This window comes from Procambarus clarkii, unplaced genomic scaffold (genome assembly GCF_040958095.1).
Source record: "Procambarus clarkii isolate CNS0578487 unplaced genomic scaffold, FALCON_Pclarkii_2.0 HiC_scaffold_347, whole genome shotgun sequence".
In the NCBI taxonomy this organism is placed as follows: domain Eukaryota; kingdom Metazoa; phylum Arthropoda; class Malacostraca; order Decapoda; family Cambaridae; genus Procambarus; species Procambarus clarkii.
In genome coordinates, this window is record NW_027189380.1 from 102,228 (window position 1) to 120,000 (window position 17,773).

At 47.4% G+C, this 17,773-nt stretch overlaps 1 protein-coding gene across 2 annotated transcripts in view; it reads right to left on the reverse strand.

The window, feature by feature from the left end:
• Positions 1-17,773, reverse strand: part of LOC138361402 (DNA-binding protein Ets97D-like) — a 196,506-nt gene that overhangs the window by 75,077 nt on the left and 103,656 nt on the right. For both annotated transcript variants that reach the window (XM_069320741.1, XM_069320740.1), the window contains exon 5: positions 12,854-13,006. In XM_069320741.1, the coding sequence (XP_069176842.1) occupies positions 12,854-13,006 (153 nt within the window). The remainder of the gene's footprint in view (positions 1-12,853; positions 13,007-17,773) is intronic.

A 17,773-nucleotide genomic window follows, 5' to 3' on the forward strand; every position in this document is an offset into this window, starting at 1 on the left:
TGTTTACAAAAGTGAATTTTTGTATATTTCTCCGGCAGCTTTGTTTCGTTAGTTTAAATCTATGACCTCTTGTTCTTGAAGTTCCGAGTCTCAGGAATTCTTCCCTATCAATTTTATCTATTCCTGTTACTATTTTGAACGTAGTGATCATATCGCCTCTTTTTCTTCTATCTTCTAATTTTTGCATATTTAATGCCTCTAATCTCTCCTCGTAGCTCTTGTCCTTCAGTTCTGGGAGCCACTTAGTGGCATGTCGTTGCACCTTTTCCAGTTTGTTGATGTGCTTCTTAAGATATGGGCACCATACATCCGCTGCATATTCCAGCTTTGGTCTAATAAAAGTTGTGAACAATTTCTTTAGTATTTCTCCATCCATGTATTTAAAAGCAATTCTAAGGTTAGAAAGTGTAGCATAGGCTCCTCGCACAATGTTCTTAATGTGGTCCTCAGGTGACATTTTTCTATCTAAAACCACCCCTAGATCCTTTTCTTTATCAGAATTCTTAAAAGATTTCTCACATAATTTATAGGTTGTGTGGGGTCTATGTTCTCCAATTCCACATTCCATAACATGGCATTTATTCACATTAAATTCCATTTGCCAAGTGTTGCTCCATATACTTATTTTGTCCAGGTCTTCTTGAAGGGCATGACAATCATCTAAGTTTCTTATCTTCCCTATTATCTTAGCATCATCAGCAAACATGTTCATGTAATTGTGTATTCCCACTGGTAGATCGTTTATGTAGACAATGAACATTACCAGTGCAAGAACTGAACCCTGAGGTACTCCACTCGTGACATTCCTCCAATCCGATACCTTGCCTCTGATTATGGCCCTCATTTTTCTGTCAGGAAATTTTTCATCCATGTTAGTAGCTTACCTGTCACTCCTGCAATATGTTCCAGTTTCTAGAACAACCTCTTATGGGGAACTCTGTCGAAAGCCTTTTTTAGGTCCAGATAGATGCAGTCAACCCAACCATCTCTTTCCTGTAAAAATTTTGATAACCTAGCAAACCCAGCTCCCCTGTGTGGGAGTTTCGTTGCTTAAGTTTCGTCTCCCATTGAATGGTTGCAAGGTCTACATTCATTTTTTCCCAGTCGATCCTCTTATTGTTAAAATTAAATTGATTGAATATTCCTTCTCGCTTGTTGGGTCTTAGACCTACTACCGTTATTTATGCTAGTTCGCACTTCAATGAGCTTATGGTCCGAGTACGTAGTATCAGAGATTGTAATGTCTCTGATTAGGTCATCATTGTCTGTGAATAGCAAGTCTAGTGTGTTTTCGTTCCTAGTTGGGTCTGTGATCTGTTGATTGAGCGAGAATATGTCACAAAATCTCAAAAGTTCTCTGACCTGTGGTTGGTTATTTCCTGGGTCATTCCCTGCTATGATATTTGTGTTTACCATTCTCCATCTTAGACGTGGTAAATTGAAATCTCCAAAGAAGACAATATCTGGAGCTGGGTTTGCTAGGTTATCAAGCATGTTCTCTATTTTGTGCATCTGCTCTGTGAATTCCTCAACCGTTGTATCTGGCGGTTTATATATTAGAATAATAATTAGGTATATTTTTTCTACCTTAATTCCAAGTACCTCTACCATCTCATTAGTTGAGTTTAGTAGCTCTGTGCATACCAGGTCCTCTTTTAATATACAGACCTACTCCTCCATTTGACTTATTTTCTCTATCACATCTATATAAATTATAATTTGGAGTCCAGATTTCACTATCAATGTAATCTTTCGTATGAGTTTCCGTGAATGCCCCAAATATTGAGTTTGACTCTAAAAGGAGGCCATTTATGAACTTCACTTTATTTCTTGACTTTGATTTTAGACCTTGAATTTTGGCAAATATGAATGATTGTCCATATTGTGTGTCACTTCTGGAAGGTTTTGGTAGTTCTCCCTCCTCTCCATTGGGTTCGTCCTCCGGGGGCTTTGCGTCGGTTGCTGCAGCGCTGGCTTCAGGGCAGTGTGGATGTCACTTTGGAGGGTTCAAGTTGCTCGCAAATCAACGATCCGGCTCCATTCGGACTACTTCCTGGTGGTTCATTGCCTGAACCGAGGGGGGTTCGATGCAGTCTTTGGTTCTTTGGGGCTGGTCGCTTCGGGTGACTCGTCTGCCGAGTTCTCGGGGTTTGGCTCTCCTGGCTGTTCATGTTCGGGAGGGGCTGTCCAACGTTTTGACGGACGGCCTGTCTTGTTACCTTCCCCTTTCCACAGAATGGACGGTCAACGCAGACTCTTTCAGTTGGCTGTGCCAGACGTTCAGGACTCTGAACGTGGATGTCTTTGCGTCGGCGTGGTCGAGGCATCTCCCGGTATACGTGGTGCCCTTCCCCGACTGCAAGGCCATTGGGGTCGACGCCCTCAGGCAGGACTGGGCGAGGTGGGGTTACCTTTACCTCTTTCCCCCGGTTCAGCTGTTGACATAGGTCCTGGCTCACTTGGAGACTTACCAGGGAAGAGTTGTCCTTCTGGCTCCTTGGTGGCCGACCAGCCTTGGTTTCAGGCGCTGCTTGCTCGGTTTCCAAATCCGAGGGTCTTCCTGTGACTCCGCCTCTTTCAGCAGATTGGTCCAGCCTGGTACAAGGCTGGTTCGGCCTCGTACCGGGCCAAAGTACCAGGAAGTACGGGTACCGGGTACAGACTGGGAAGTACCACAAGCACTTCTCGAGTCTTCGCATCTGGAGTTTTTGACTCGGTTTATCATCAAAGGGATCGTGCTCAGGTGGTGTCGTTGTTGGTCTCCCACCTGCGTGCTTCGTCTCGGCTGCAGTATGAAGTTTCCTGGCGGTCCTTCCGGTTCTTCCTACCACTGCGTAGGTGCTCTTCTGTTTCTGATAGGGTTGTTCTGTCCTTTCTCTCTTGATTGTTCCAGGACCATCATCTTATGTCCAATACTGTCACCTCGTATCATGCAGCGCTGGCGGAGCCGCTTCAGCTTGTTTTCGGTGTTGATGTTACTTCTGCCCCGTTCCGCAAGCTGTCTTGGGCGTTGTTTCACCTCCGGCCTGCTCATGCACCTCCTGAGCCGTCCTGGTCCTTGGACTGGGTGCTCTCACTTCACTCTTCTCCTCGGTTTGTTGTGGACCCTTCCGTTCGGGATTGTTTTTCTAAAGCTCATTTCCTGATGGCTTTGGCTTCTGGGGGTCAGGTAGGGGATATTCCTGCTCTCCTCCGGCGCAGGGGTTTCTGCTCCTTTGGTCCTGGTGGTCATTTTGTTCAGTTGCAGCCGTCTCCTTTTCTAACTATGAATGAAACAGCTGCGTTTCGGACGGGGCCTTGGGTTGTTGATGCTTGGTTGGTCAGGCCGGGGGTGCATCTTGTGTTGCGTCTGGTTGCAGCCCTCCGTTGTTATTTGTGCGCCACGGCTTCGGCAACCTGGGATGTGCTTTGGGTTGACCCGGTTTCCCTTCTTCCCTGTTCCCGGGCTCGAGTCTCTCAGGTTGCTCGCAAGGTTAAGTCTAGCCAGCCTGCGGTTCATTCCCGTGCCCACGACGTTTGTAAGTTTGCGGCTTTGGCTGCCGTTTTAGGCAACATGTCTTGGGTTGACATTCGGGCGCGAAGCATGACGAAGGGGAATAACAGTAGCCCATGAAAAATTTCAACACGAGACAGCACGAAACAATAGGTGTAAATTGGGTAAGTTTTATATTTTAAGAAAAAGACCTGGGTAAATATTGGTTCGGTAACAGGGGTGAACGCTATGCTACATGAGAGTTCACACTCTGTGTTGCTCCCTTGGTTCATACGAATGGGTGATAACGGATTTCATCCATTCCTAAGCTAAATAAACAATCCGCAGGCCGTTCTGAATATTAATGGATGTTACAGCCACAATGGGTCGCAACCGGGTTTTTTACTGGAGGAACCACAGTTCTAGTATCCGACCCCAAGTTAGTAGTGGCTTTCAAAGAGTGAGCTTGGTAATGCAAGTAAAACACAATGGGGGAGATGCAAGGAATACAACACTTCATCAATTATCAATATATTCACATAAGTACTTTCCCATCACCTTATATAGAATTATAAAGGGAGTATTACTACACTGGATATATACACAAGTGTCGCTCTCATAGGACACTAAGCGCTCCTCGATGCTCATGCGATGCAGTCTTGTCAACTTCTATGTTTCCTCAACACACAGTACCATCCTCAACCAGTACTGGGAACACCAACGAGCCTACCCTAGCCACGGGCCAGCCTATACAGTCTCACTAGGTGCTCCTTGCAAACGCCCACAATCACTCTCCAGCCTGGTGCTGGCAGAGAACATCAGCCTCGCACTGCTGGGCCTCTTCACGAACACATACAAGGGTAGCTAACCCCTGGCAGGAGCTTCTTGCAACTAGCTAGTTACACTCCTCCGTAGCACCTTACTGTCAGTCGTCTCTTCCTCTAGCCAGTCTCGGGATACACCGAATTCTGTCACTGCCACTTCACAGGCAGACAGCAGACACTACACAGTCCCTCTTCGGCAGCGGCTCACTGCTCACGTAAAGCAGAATGGAGTAGAGATATATAGGCTGCCTTGGGTAGACTGACTGTCGTCGTACCACAGCAGCCCTACGTCACCTCTGTGAATACAGATACGTCATCAGTAAACTGGCCAGCACTAGGACACTAGGAATACGACACTTGCAAGGAATTTGACCCCCTTTGGAGGTCGAACAGGGTCCTGGCTGCTCGCTACCTGGTAAATGTTCCGGGGCCAGGTAGGGCCTGTGTTGCCTTGGGTCAGTGGTTGCAGCCAGTTGTCTCGACTTCACGTTGAGGAATGAGGATGAACAGCCTCCCGGGGAAAGTCCCTGTTTTTCCTTATCTTTGGATAGCTAGCTCCGGGGAGCCGACAGGGCTCTCCCCAGAAAAGTGTTTAATGTAATGAAACGCCATTTTCTGGGCGAGTCCCGGAGGCTCCCTGGCATCCCTCCCTCCCTCCAGTCGGTGGTGTTTTTCATGCTTTTTGACATCCAGTCTAAAAACTGTGGGTTGGGTCGCCGTCGGATGGGTCTGGGACTCCCCCTTCTCCCTCCCGGGGAGAGGGGGTGGTTGTGCAGACGGCGGCATGGCGACATGATGACGTCATGCTAGTTTGCTAATTTTTATTTCGGGAGATCTGTCCACCTGTTCGGCTTTTGGTTCCAATAATTTTACCAGAATAGGGGTTTGTTTGGGGCGCCTACCTTTCTGGGTGCCTGTCCCAGTCGATGGCAGACAGGATGCTCCCAACCACAGGTGGGGATCTCTACAGGCCATTGCTCCTCGTGCCTCTCTAGAGGGGGCCAGGTTCTGGCTTGTGGTCCCCAGTAGGCAGAACTCCATGCATTGACTGATGCTAGACAGATATACATATCCATCCAGCCTGGATAGCTCCAAGGAGCTTCTGAGACTCACCCAGGAAATAGCATTTCATTACATTCAACGCTGTTTTTTTTTTACCTGCTAACACTGTTCACCATGCAGTAAACAGGTATCCGGTTGTTAGTAAGTAAGAAAGTAATTATCAAAAGAAGGCACCAAACCGGGAAGGCTATGTAGCACCATCAAATGTGCGGGATAATCAGAGGGCGCTAAATATCACCAAGGATGCCAATACGAGAACAGAAACGCATAAGGCAAACGATATCAAAAGCATTCCAGTCACCAAGAATACTACCGAGAGACAAGCGACCGCGGGGAATGGTCGAAAAACAAGACACACGCTCGTCCCGGAAATCAGGACATTCAACAAGGATATGCACGACCATAAGAGGGACAATGCAAATAGGACAATAAGGAGCAGGGCGGCGCTCCATCAAGTGACCATGAGTTAAGCGAGTATGGCCAATACGCAACATCGCCAGAGCCGTTTCCCATCGGCAGTTACGGTGGTAGGAGGACAGTCATAAGGACACACAACTTAAGAGTACGTAGTTTGTTACCAGTAACAGACGACCAACAAGCCTGCCAACGGGTAAGGATGGAGGAATGGATAACCGGGTAAAAGTCGGAATAAGGAATACCTTTACGAGAGATGGGACAAGAGCGGACAGCTTCCCTGGCAGCAGCATCCGCACGCTCATTTAAAGACACACCAATATGGCTGGGAACCCAACAAAACTCAACCGACTTAAATTTACTGTGAACAAGAAACAGCCAATGCTGGATCTCAACAACCACTGGATGAACCAGATTAAAGGACCTGAGAGCCATGAGGGCACTATGAGAGTCAACAACTACAAAGGAAGATTAACAACGAGAAAGCAGGAAACGAAGAGCATAGAAAATAGCTTAAAGCTCCGCTGTGAAGATGCTAGTCTCCAGAGGTGAGCGACACATATAGGTGCAATCAGGAAAAACAACAGAGTAGCCAACACTGCCTGCAGACTTAGATCCATCGGTGAAGACGGAAACGGAACGGGAGTGAGAAGAAAAGTGCTCAAGGAAAAGGCGTTTGAGAACCGTAGGAGGGGTAAAAGCTTTAGTGATGCGGGTCAAGGATGTACAAAACTGTGGAAGGGGGACTCTCCACGGGGGCAAAGAAGGAACAACAGGAGGAGAAATATTAGAAATACGAACGGAAAGAGAGTCCTGTAAGCGAGATAACTGGATAAAGAGGGAGGTGGTGAAGAGGAACAGGAACTGCAGGAGGGGTAAAAGTTAAAGCACGACAGAGGCGAGAGGAAGGATGTTGCAAGGGCCGCATAAGATAGTGAAGACAGTAGCGATCCCGGCGGTCCAGGAGAGACAGGAAGCCAGTGTCAACATACAAGCTGAGGACGGGAGTCGAACGAAAGGCACCAGAAGTGAGGCGCAACCCAGTATGGTGCAAAGCATCAGGACAGCGAAGAGTAGAAGGAGAAGCAGACGAGTAAGCAGGGCAACCATAATTGAGCTTAGACAGGATAAGAGAGAAATGTAAAGCAAGGAGAGTGCGCCTATCCGCTCCCCAAGAAGTATGGGACAATACTAGAAGGAGGGTAAGGGCCTTAGAGCACTCAATACGGAGGTAAGAAATATGGGGAGACCAAGACAAACGAGTGTCAAAGAATAACTCCAAAAGCTTCGCGGAATCTTTGTACTCAAGGGGATGATCATAAAGTGACAAAGAGGGATGAAGAACGATCCGTTTCCGAGTAAAAGTCATGGCACAAGTCTTAGTAGTAGAGAACTTGAAGCCATGATCGGTGGCCCAAGACGACACAGCATCAATCGCAAGTTGAAGCCGGCGTTGAAGGAGAGGCGAATCATCACCCTGACAGTAATGGGTAAGAACATCGACATAGAGAGCGGAGAAGACACCTGAAGGAAGAGAGGAAAGAAGATCATTGAGGGCAACCAGAAAAAAAAAAAAAGAGTAGTGCTCAGAACACTACCCTGGGGCACACCTTCGTATTGCTGAAAAGAGGCAGAGAGAGCGGTACCAAGCCTCACCCAATAGGAACGATGAGAGAAGAAGCTTTGGAGAAAGAGATGGAGATTCCCTTGAAGGCCAAAAGAATGATGTTGGGACAGAATATGATATCGCCAAGTGATGTCGTAAGCCTTTTCCAGGTCAAAAAGGACGGCAACAACGGAGGTCTTCGCAACAAAAGCAGTACGAATATAGACCTCCAAGTTCACCAGGACATCTGTTGTGCTGCGGCACTTGCGGAAACCAAATTGAGAAAGGGAGAGGTGATGGTGTTCCAAGAACCACATCAGACAAACGTTAACTATACGTTCAAAGAGTTTGCAGATACAACTTGTGAGGGCAATAGGGCGAAAGTCCGTAGGGGATGTTCCCAGAGACCCTGGTTTGCGAACACGGAGGTCAATGGCATCGAGCCAGTCCTCAGGGACTGATGACGACTCCCAGATCCGATTATATGGACTCGGTAAATACTGAGACATGCATGAAGTGAGATAGCGAAGCATCTCATAATGAATGCCATCGGAGCCCGCCGCCGTAGAACCGCAGAGGGCCAGGGCAGACCGAAGTTCAGCGAGAGAGAAGGGATCGTTATAGGGAAGGCGAAGATGAGTACAGAAATCCAAAGGACAAGATTCAAGGACAGGTTTACAAAGAAGGAAAGATTGGGGAAGATGAAAACCAGAGCTAACAGAAGAAAAGTGGGAACCCAGTTCGGTAGTGACCTGCAACGGGTCCGCCACATGAGTACCACTGAGGTGAAGGACCTGTGAGACATCGGGAATGAACTTACTCACTATCTTGCGGATACGCTTCCAGATCTGTGGCAGAGGAGTTTCGGACGTAATGGTGGAGACATAGGATGCCCAACAATTACGTTTAGCCGTACAGATGGCCCTACAGGCCACCGCACTTGCCTTCCGAACGAAAAGAAAATAATTGGCCGTCTGCCGGCGGCGGTGTCTCTTCCAGGCTGCACGTTTACAGCGGACAGCCCGAGCACAGTCTGTATTCCACCAGGGAACGCACTTCCGTGGGTCCTGAGAGGAAGAGCGAGGAATAGGGCGGAGGGCAGCGTTGAAGATGGTGTCATGAAAAAGGAGGAGAGAGCGAGGGAGAGGCAGAAGGGAGAGGTCAGAGAGAGCAGCACTGAGGGTAAATAGGTTCCAGTCTGCCTTAGCAAACTGCCACCTAGGGAAGGAGAGGGGAGGGTGAAAAGAGAAAAAGGTAACAAGTATGGGGAAATGGTTACTGCCATGGAGGTCATCAAGAACCTGCCACTTGAAATCTAAGTAAACAGAGGACGAACAAAGAGAAAGATCAAGACAGGAAAGGGTGCGAGTGCGAGAGTCCAAATACATGGGCTCACCAGAATTCTAAAGAGACAGGAAAGAAGAGAGGATGAATGGCTCAAGAAGGCGACCTCGGGTGTTCGTCAGAATATCACCCCAAAGGGAATGACGACAATTAAAATCACCTAGCAGGAACACATGCTCCGGCAAGGAGTCCAGTAGGTGTTTCAGATCGGGAAGGGAAAGCAGGACACTCGGGGGGGGGAGATAAATGGAACAAACGGTGTACCATTTCCTCAAAAAGATACAAGCATCAGAACAATGTAGAGGCAAAGGAAAAAGTAATTGGACAAAGGAGACATCCGAGCGAATCAAGAAAGCAGAAGAGTTAGGAGCCCCAGCAACAACAGGAGGGGGGGGAAGAGAAAGGAATAGCCACGAAAGCGACCAGGACGAGCACCAAGCATTGGCTCCTGGAGACAGACACAAAGGGGCAAAAACCGCGAAATCATAAGCTGGAGTTCGAGGAAATTGGCATAATAACCTCGAACGTTCCATTGAAAAATAAATATCGATGAGAAGAGGAAGGACATCAACAGAGAACAACGAAGAAACAAAGGTGAAAAGGGAACACAGCACGTTAAAGAAGTGCAGGATCAGGGTCAGGGTCAGCAAAGTCAGGATTAGGGGGCATGAGTAAACTGAGTAAAAAAGTAGGGAAGGTAGCTAGAGGACCAACCAGAGGCGGACGAGTAGGGTCTGGAGGAGGAAGAGGGGGGATAACCGAGGGTCAAGGAAAGCAGCAGGAGGGGCAGAAACCAGGGGACGCACCTCAGCAAGGGCACCAAGCGGGGCTAAAGAGACCTCCATAGCAGGAACAGGGGGCGTAACCACCGAAACGGGAGGGGACGGAGCGAGAGTGTCAGAAGTAGGGGGCGAGGAAGAAAGCGAAGCCTTTTTACCCACTGGGGAGGAGGAGAGGAGAGGAGCCAGGCTTACGCTTCTGACTTGGAGAGACCGGTGTCCCAGCAACTACGTACCGGGCAACGGATTCCAGCATCTCAACAGGAGAAGCTGAACGAGAGCACACACGACGGCCGTTAGGAGAGCGATGGACATCAGCCCGCACCGACAGGCGGCGGGGAGAGTCAGTAGATGGAGGAGAAGGATGGGAAGGAGGATCGGAGGAAGACGAGGAAGAAGACACAGGAGACATGACAGACTGGGTAGAAAGAAGGGGAATCCCAGACAGAGGACCAGGAGGGGGATCCTTCGGGACAGAACTCAAAGGAACAGAGGAGGGGACAGTGAGCGTATCAGGGTCCAAGGCCCGGAAACGGTTGTGGGTCCGAGGAAGGTGGGAAGGATGAGGAGAGGAAGAGCGCAACACGCGAGCATAAGAGACACTAGCATAAGACGGGAGCCAGCGAACCTGGCGCCTCGCCTCAGGAAAAGATAAACGCTCCCGGTGCTTCAAGGTGAGGACGGCCGCCTCAAGCTTATAATGGATACACGCACGGGAGAAGGTAGGATGGGTCTCACCGCAGTTGAGGCAGCGAACCTGGGGAGAAGTGCACTCCGACTTAGAGTGACCTTCTCCCCCACACAAAGGACAGAGAGAGACAGTCCCAGAGCAGTGGAGGGCACCATGCCCAAACCTCCAGCACTTGTTACAGAGCCTAGGAGAAGGAATGTACTCCTGGACAGAGCACCTGGCACCAGCAAGAATGACAGATAGTGGAAGGGTCCTACCAACAAAGGTAATCTTCACAACCCGAAGGGGTTGACGGCGATGACCACGAGAGGACGAGTAAACGTATCTACCTGGAGGACAAAATGGCCTTGGGCATGGAGGATATGCCGAATATCATGGTGGCAGTCCTGCAGATTCCGAACACCGGTTGCAACATGGGGCGGGAGGAAAATAGTGCCAACACTGGCATTCAACCGAGTGTTCTTGGAGACCCAAACAGGGGTCTCACCAAGGCAGGACAAGGCAGCCAAGTGGGATGTAGCATCCTGAGGAGCAGCAGCAACAACACGAGTACCGAGACGAGTAGGGTTGAAGGTAACAGAGGCATCTACGGAATTAACAAGATGCCGATGGAGGGAGAAATCGTCAGGAGGCGCAGAATCAAGAGGGAGGAGATCAAAGTATTTGGCCCACGAAGCGGGACCAAACAAGGCCTGATACGCATCAGTACGGGAAGGAATCGAGCGATTGCGGCCATGTCGAGGACAGCATTGAGAACCCCCAGAGAGAGGGGGGGGGGGTTAAAAGGCGTAGTAGTCACTACTAGAGACTGAGCCGTGCCAGGGGATGAGGTGGTCACCACTGGGGGCTTGGGGCTCGACCCAACTACAGAGGAGGGAGGGGAGCCGAGGGGAGTAGTCAGAGAGGTCAAAGGAGGCGCAAGGTCGGGGCTCAATGTAGCGGGGGCTACAGAGCCCGGTCTTCCAACACGATCCGACTCAGGGGCTTGGTCACCCACCCCACGAGCCTGAGAAGGTAAAAGAGGAACAGTATGCAACATAGGTACAAAAAGGAAAAACATTCATTCACGAATGTGCCCTCATACCCACCATGGAGCCACAATTAGAGGCAGGGCACCCAACAAGAAGCTATCGCCGATCATGCCGGGGCTCCCTAGGGGTGCATTGTGGGTATACGCCCCACAAACGCCACCTTAACACTTTCGCGCACCCAGCCCGCCACCCCTCAACTACGCGTAGTGGGTCCCAGCGTTTCACGGGAGCGCGCGTTAATTCTGAAAAGTGTATACTCTCTTCAACTTTGTCACCTCAATTCTCGTCCTACGAGATTAATTTTGGTATCATTGTGTTCGCAATAGAATTCTCTACAGCACTAAATGCATATAAACTCCAAAAGCCCGGCTAATTACCCGTAGCAAACAGAGAAAGTGCGAACGAGTTACCCAGGAGCGCCCAAAAGCGATAAAATGTGTTCACTCTTCACTCTGGTCACCTCTATTTTCGTCCTAGGTCTTTCATTTTGGTATCAATGGGTTCGCCATAGAATTCTCTAGAGGAACATTAGCATATAAAATAAAAAACCTGGTCACGTTCCACCCGCCAACGAGTTGAAGACGGGCCACGCATTAACCACGAGTGAGCGCCCAGACGCCTTCCAGCTACACTTCCAATTCCTGCCCACAAATGTTTAGTATTTTTACCGGTTGCTAATCTCAATTTTCATGTTACAACGCTCATTTAGGTATGAAATTGTTCCTAATAAAATGCTTTAGATGGATATGTGCATATAAGGGCCAATTGAAGAACAATATTGCCAGTACAATACACGAAAGTATGAAAAAAAAAAAAAAAATACAAAATAATACAACTTTTTGTACTTGCCACTTTAGTGTTGTGTGTTGAACATGACATAATATATTGAACAAATGTTCAACCCATATTTAACACCAGTCCCCAAAAAATTGAATAAAAACCTGATTTTTGGCAATTATTTTGTTAGACGATGCAGCATTGCGTCATTACCAAGATTACCGACAGTAAACTTATGACGCAATGCTGCGTCGTCACCTGACAAAAGTGTTAAGAACCGTCAGTCTGTCGAGATCGGGTTCAGTGACGAAAGGAGGATTGACAATAAAAGGTTCCCCTCGCTCGAGACGTCAGGTACTACAGTTCTACGGGTGCAAGAGTATGCCTCCTCAAGCACCCGGGCGTCAAAATAAAAGAAGTCCAAAAGAATAACCAAAACAAGCAAAAGGTCGGCAGGAAACGACAAGCAGATAGGAGAAAAGGGGAGAAAAACAAAACAGAAGGAAAAGGAAAAGTCGTTCAGCACAATTAGAGAGGACAGCAGCAGGAGCACAAGGCGACAAAAGGACAGAGGACTGTCCCAAGGAGCATCACTCTCCGGCAGCAGCCCACCAAGCCCCCCTCACAGCAACGAGCTGAACAGGAAGGGGGGCCGGTTGTTAGGTAATTGTTGTTGGTTTCATCCTGGGGAAAGGCAGTAATTGACTAAGGGGGGGGGGGGGAAGGTCTTGAGAAGCTACAAGTATAGGCTTCCAGTCCCCAACAATAAGAATTATTAAATTATTCTGAGAAACGAAGCCAAGGTTTACTTACTCTAAGGGCTGATCCCCTTCCCTTGCAAAGGTTTACTTACTCTGGGGGAATTTTAAAACCCTCTGCAGCTCCTTGAATCCTGGGCACACTATCCAACGTGTGGTTTTGGGCACTGTGTTGGAAGCCTTCACCTCTGCAGCCTCAGCTTTTACATCTTGGCTCGCACACTCTTGAGACTTGTTCTCCAGCGAGTCTGTGACACACAAAACCAAGGTTATATTTATTCTTTAGCCAAAGTTGATCAATTTGCATGCTTGTGTGACGAGTACGAGAGAATGTGCACAATGAAATCACAAAAACAGGATGATTATTAACAAATATTGATGTTGAACGGCTCAATCAAACCCCTGCCCGTGGACTTTTTACACACACACACACACACACACACACACACACACACACACACACACACACACACACAGTAGGAAGGATAAGAAATTTAGATGACTGTCATGCCCTTCAAGAAGACCTGGACAAAATAAGTATATGGAGCACCACTTGGCAAATGGAATTTAATGTTAATAAATGTCATGTTATGGAATGTGGAATAGGAGAACATAGACCCCACACAACCTATATATTATGTGAGAAATCTTTAAAGAATTCTGATAAAGAAAGAGATCTAGGAGTGGTTCTAGATAGAAAACTATCACCTGAGGACCACATAAAGAATATTGTACAAGGAGCCTATGCTATGCTTTCTAACTTCAGAATTGCATTTAAATACATGGATGGCGATATACTAAAGAAATTGTTCATGACTTTTGTTAGGCCAAAGCTAGAATATGCAGCTGTTGTGTGGTGCCCATATCTTAAGAAGCACATCAACAAACTGGAAAAGGTGCAAAGACATGCTACTAAGTGGCTCCCAGAACTGAAGGGCAAGAGCTACGAGGAGAGGTTAGAAGCATTAAATATGCCAAAACTAGAAGACAGAAGAAAAAGAGGTGATATGATCATTACATACAAAATAGTAACAGGAATTGATAAAATCGACAGGGAAGACTTCCTGAGACCTGGAATTTCAAGAACAAGAGGTCATAGATTTAAACTAGCTAAACACAGATGCCGAAGAAATATAAGAAAATTCACCTTCGCAAATAGAGTGGTAGACGGTTGGAACAAGTTAAGTGAGAAGGTGGTGGAGGCCAAGACCGTCAGTAGTTTCAAAGCGTTATGACAAAGAGTGCTGGGAAGACGGGACACCACGAGCGTAGCTCTCATCCTGTAACTACACTTAGGTAATTACACTTAGGTAATTACAGAGCTTCTGTGGCTAGCAGGAACGGATCCAGACTTCTAATCATGGGAGACTTCAACCATGGGAAGATAGATTGGGGGGAACAGAGACCCACATGGAGGCCCAGACACATGGACAGCTAAGCTGCTGGATGTGGCAACAAGAAACTTTCTAAGTCAACACGTCAAGGGACCGACAAGAATGAGAGGAGGGGATGAACCAGCCTTGCTTGATCTGATATTTACCCTAAATGAGTTGGATACAAGGGAAGTTAAGTTGGGAGCCCCCTTGGGAATGAGTGATCATAGTGTATTGAGCTTTGAGTACCTGGTTGAGCTGGGAATTATCACCCCCAAAAAAGAACTGGGAACCAAAGGGCTGGCGTACCGAAAGGGAAACTATGAGGAAATGAATAAATTCCTATGGGATATACATTGGGACACAGAACTCGGAACCAAGTCCGTACAAGACATGATGGACTATGTCACCCAAAAATGTCAGGAGGTTGTAAGCAGGTTTGTCCCAGCCCGACAGGAAAAAACAGAGAAGCAAAGGAAGAATCCGTGGTTTAATAAGGAATGTATGAAAGCAAAGGAGCAGAACAAAAGGGCATGGAGGAACTTCCGTAATAACAGAACACCAGAAAGTAGAGAGAGATACCAGAGAACCAGGAACGAGTATGTCAGTGTGAGAAGAGCAGCTGAGAAAAGGTATGAAAATGATATAGCTAATAAAGCCAAGACCGAACCCAAGCTACTACACAGTCACATCAGGAGGAAGACAACAGTGAAGAAACAGGTGATGAAACTTAGGGTGGGCGAGGACAGGTACACAGAGAATGACAAAGAGGTGTGTGAAGAACTTAACAAAAAGTTCCAGGAGGTCTTTACAATAGAACAGGGAGATGTCGCGGCACTAGAAGAGGTGGCAGCAAACCAGGTGACCTTGGATAGGTTCGAAATTACAAGAGATGAGGTCAAGAAGCACCTATTGGAGCTGGATGTGAGAAAAGCTGTTGGGCCGGAAGGAATCTCGCCATGGGTATTGAAAGTGTGTGCAGGAGCACTTTGCCTACCACTCTTCATTGTGTATAGTAGGTCACTGGAAACGGGGGACCTACCAGAAATATGGAAGACTGCTAATGTAGTACCAATATACAAAAATGGGTGACAGACAAGAAGCACTGAACTACAGGCCAGTGTCCTTAACTTGTATACCATGCAAGGTGGTGGAGAAGATTGTGAGAAAAAACCTAGTAACACATCTGGAGAGAAGAGACTTCGTGACAACCCATCAACATGGGTTCAGGGAGGGTAAATCTTGCCTTACAGGATTGATAGAATTCTACGATCAGGTGACAAAGATTAAACAAGAAAGAGAAGGGTGGGCGGACTGCATTTTTTTGGACTGTCGGAAAGCCTTTGACACAGTACCCCATAAAAGGTTGATGCATAAGCTAGAGAAACAGGCAGGAGTAACTGGTAGGGCGCTCCAGTGGATAAGGGAGTACCTAAACAATAGGAAGCAGAGAGTTATAGTGAGGGGTGAGACCTCAGACTGGCGTGAAGTCACCAGTTGAGTCCCACAGGGCTCTGTACTTGGACCTATCCTGTTTCTGATATACGTAAATGATCTCCCAGAGGGTATAGACTCATTCCTCTCAATGTTTGCTGACGACGCCAAAATTATGAGAAGGATTAAGACAGAGGAGGACAGCTTGAGGCTTCAAGAAGACCTGGACAAGCTGCAGGAATGGTCGAACAAATGGCTGTTAGAGTTTAATCCAAGCAAATGTAATGTAATGAAGATAGGGGTAGGAAGCAGGAGACCAGATACAAGGTATCACTTGGGAGATGAAATACTTCAAGAGTCCGAGAGAGAGAAAGACCTGGGGGTTGATATCACGCCAGACCTGTCCCCTGATGCTCATATCAATAGGATAACAGCAGCAGCATATGCCAGGTTGGCTAACATAAGAACGGCCTTTAGAAACTTGTGTAAGGAACCTTTCAGAACATTATATACCACATATGTCAGACCAATCCTGGAGTATGCGGCACCAGCATGGAGTCCATATCTAGTCAAGCATAAGACTAAAATGGAAAAGGTTCAAAGGTTTGCCACCAGACTAGTACCCGAGCTGAGAGGTATGAGCTACGAGGAGAGACTACGGGAATTAAACCTCACTTCGTTGGAAGACAGAAGAGTTAGGGGGGGACATGATCACCACATTCAAGATCCTCAAGGGAATTGACAGGGTTGATAAAGACAGGCTGTTTAACACAAGGGGCACATGCACTCGGGGACACAGGTGGAAACTAAGTGCCCAAATGAGCCACAGAGATATTAGAAAGAACTTTTTTAGTGTCAGAGTGGTTGACAAATGGAATGCATTAGGAAGTGATGTGGTGGAGGCTGACTCCATACACAGTTTCAAGTGTAGATATGATAGAGCCCAATAGGCTCAGGAACCTGTACACCTGTTGATTGACAGTTGAGAGGCGAGACCAAAGAGCCAGAGCTCAACCCCCGCAAGCACAACTAGGTGAGTACAACTAGGCGAGTACACACACACACATAATCCCCAATTATGTGTGTGTGAAGATAGGATACACCTATCTTCATAATGTAATGAAGATAGGTGCAGGGAGCAGGAGGCCAAATACAAGGTATTATCTGGGAGAGGAAATTCTTCAGGAGTCAGAGAAAGAAAAAGACTTGGGAGTTGATATCACGCCAGACCTGTCTCCTGCAGCACATATCAAGAGGATAACATCAGCGGCATATGCCAGGCTGGCCAACATACGAACGGCATTCAGAAACTTGTGTAAAGAATCATTCAGAACTTTGTATACCACATATGTCAGGCCAATCCTGGAGTATGCAGCCCCAGCATGGAGTCCATATCTAGTCAAGGATAAGACTAAACTGGAAAAGGTTCAAAGGTTTGCCACCAGACTAGTACCCGAGCTGAGAGGTATGAGCTACGAGGAGAGACTACGGGAATTAAACCTCACTTCGCTGGAAGACAGAAGAGTAAGGGGGGACATGATCACCACATTCAAGATTTTGAAGGGAATTGATAGGGTAGATAAAGACAGTCTATTTAACAGAAGGGGAACACGCACAAGGGGACACAGGTGGAAACTGAGCGCCCAAATGAGCCACAGAGATATTAGAAAGAACTTTTTTAGTGTCAGAGTGGTTGACAAATGGAATACATTAGGATGTGATGTGGTGGAGGCTGACTCCATACACAGTTTCAAGTGTAGATATGATAGAGCCCAATAGGCTCAGGAATCTGTACACCTGTTGATTGACGGTTGAGAGGCGAGACCAAAGAGCCAGAGCTCAACCCCCCCCCCCCCGCAAGCACAGCACACTAGCACACTATCCTACTGAAAGTACGTGTGCCCGAATTATTCAGAAACGTGAGTTCAATTCCTTAATTTGGGGTCAATATTTATTCAAGAGAAATAACATTAACACCAATAAGAAGGACAGGGAGGTAATGCCCAAGACTATAGCAAGGAAGGATAGGGAGGTAATGCCCAAGACTATAGCAAGGAAGGATAGGGAGGTAATGCCCAAGACTATAGCAAGGAAGGATAGGGAGGTAATGCCCAAGACTATAGCAAGGAAGGGAGGAAAGAGGAGAGCAGATTAGAAATAAATGTAATGAGCAGATTATCCTTTAAATATTTTGATTGATAAAATTTC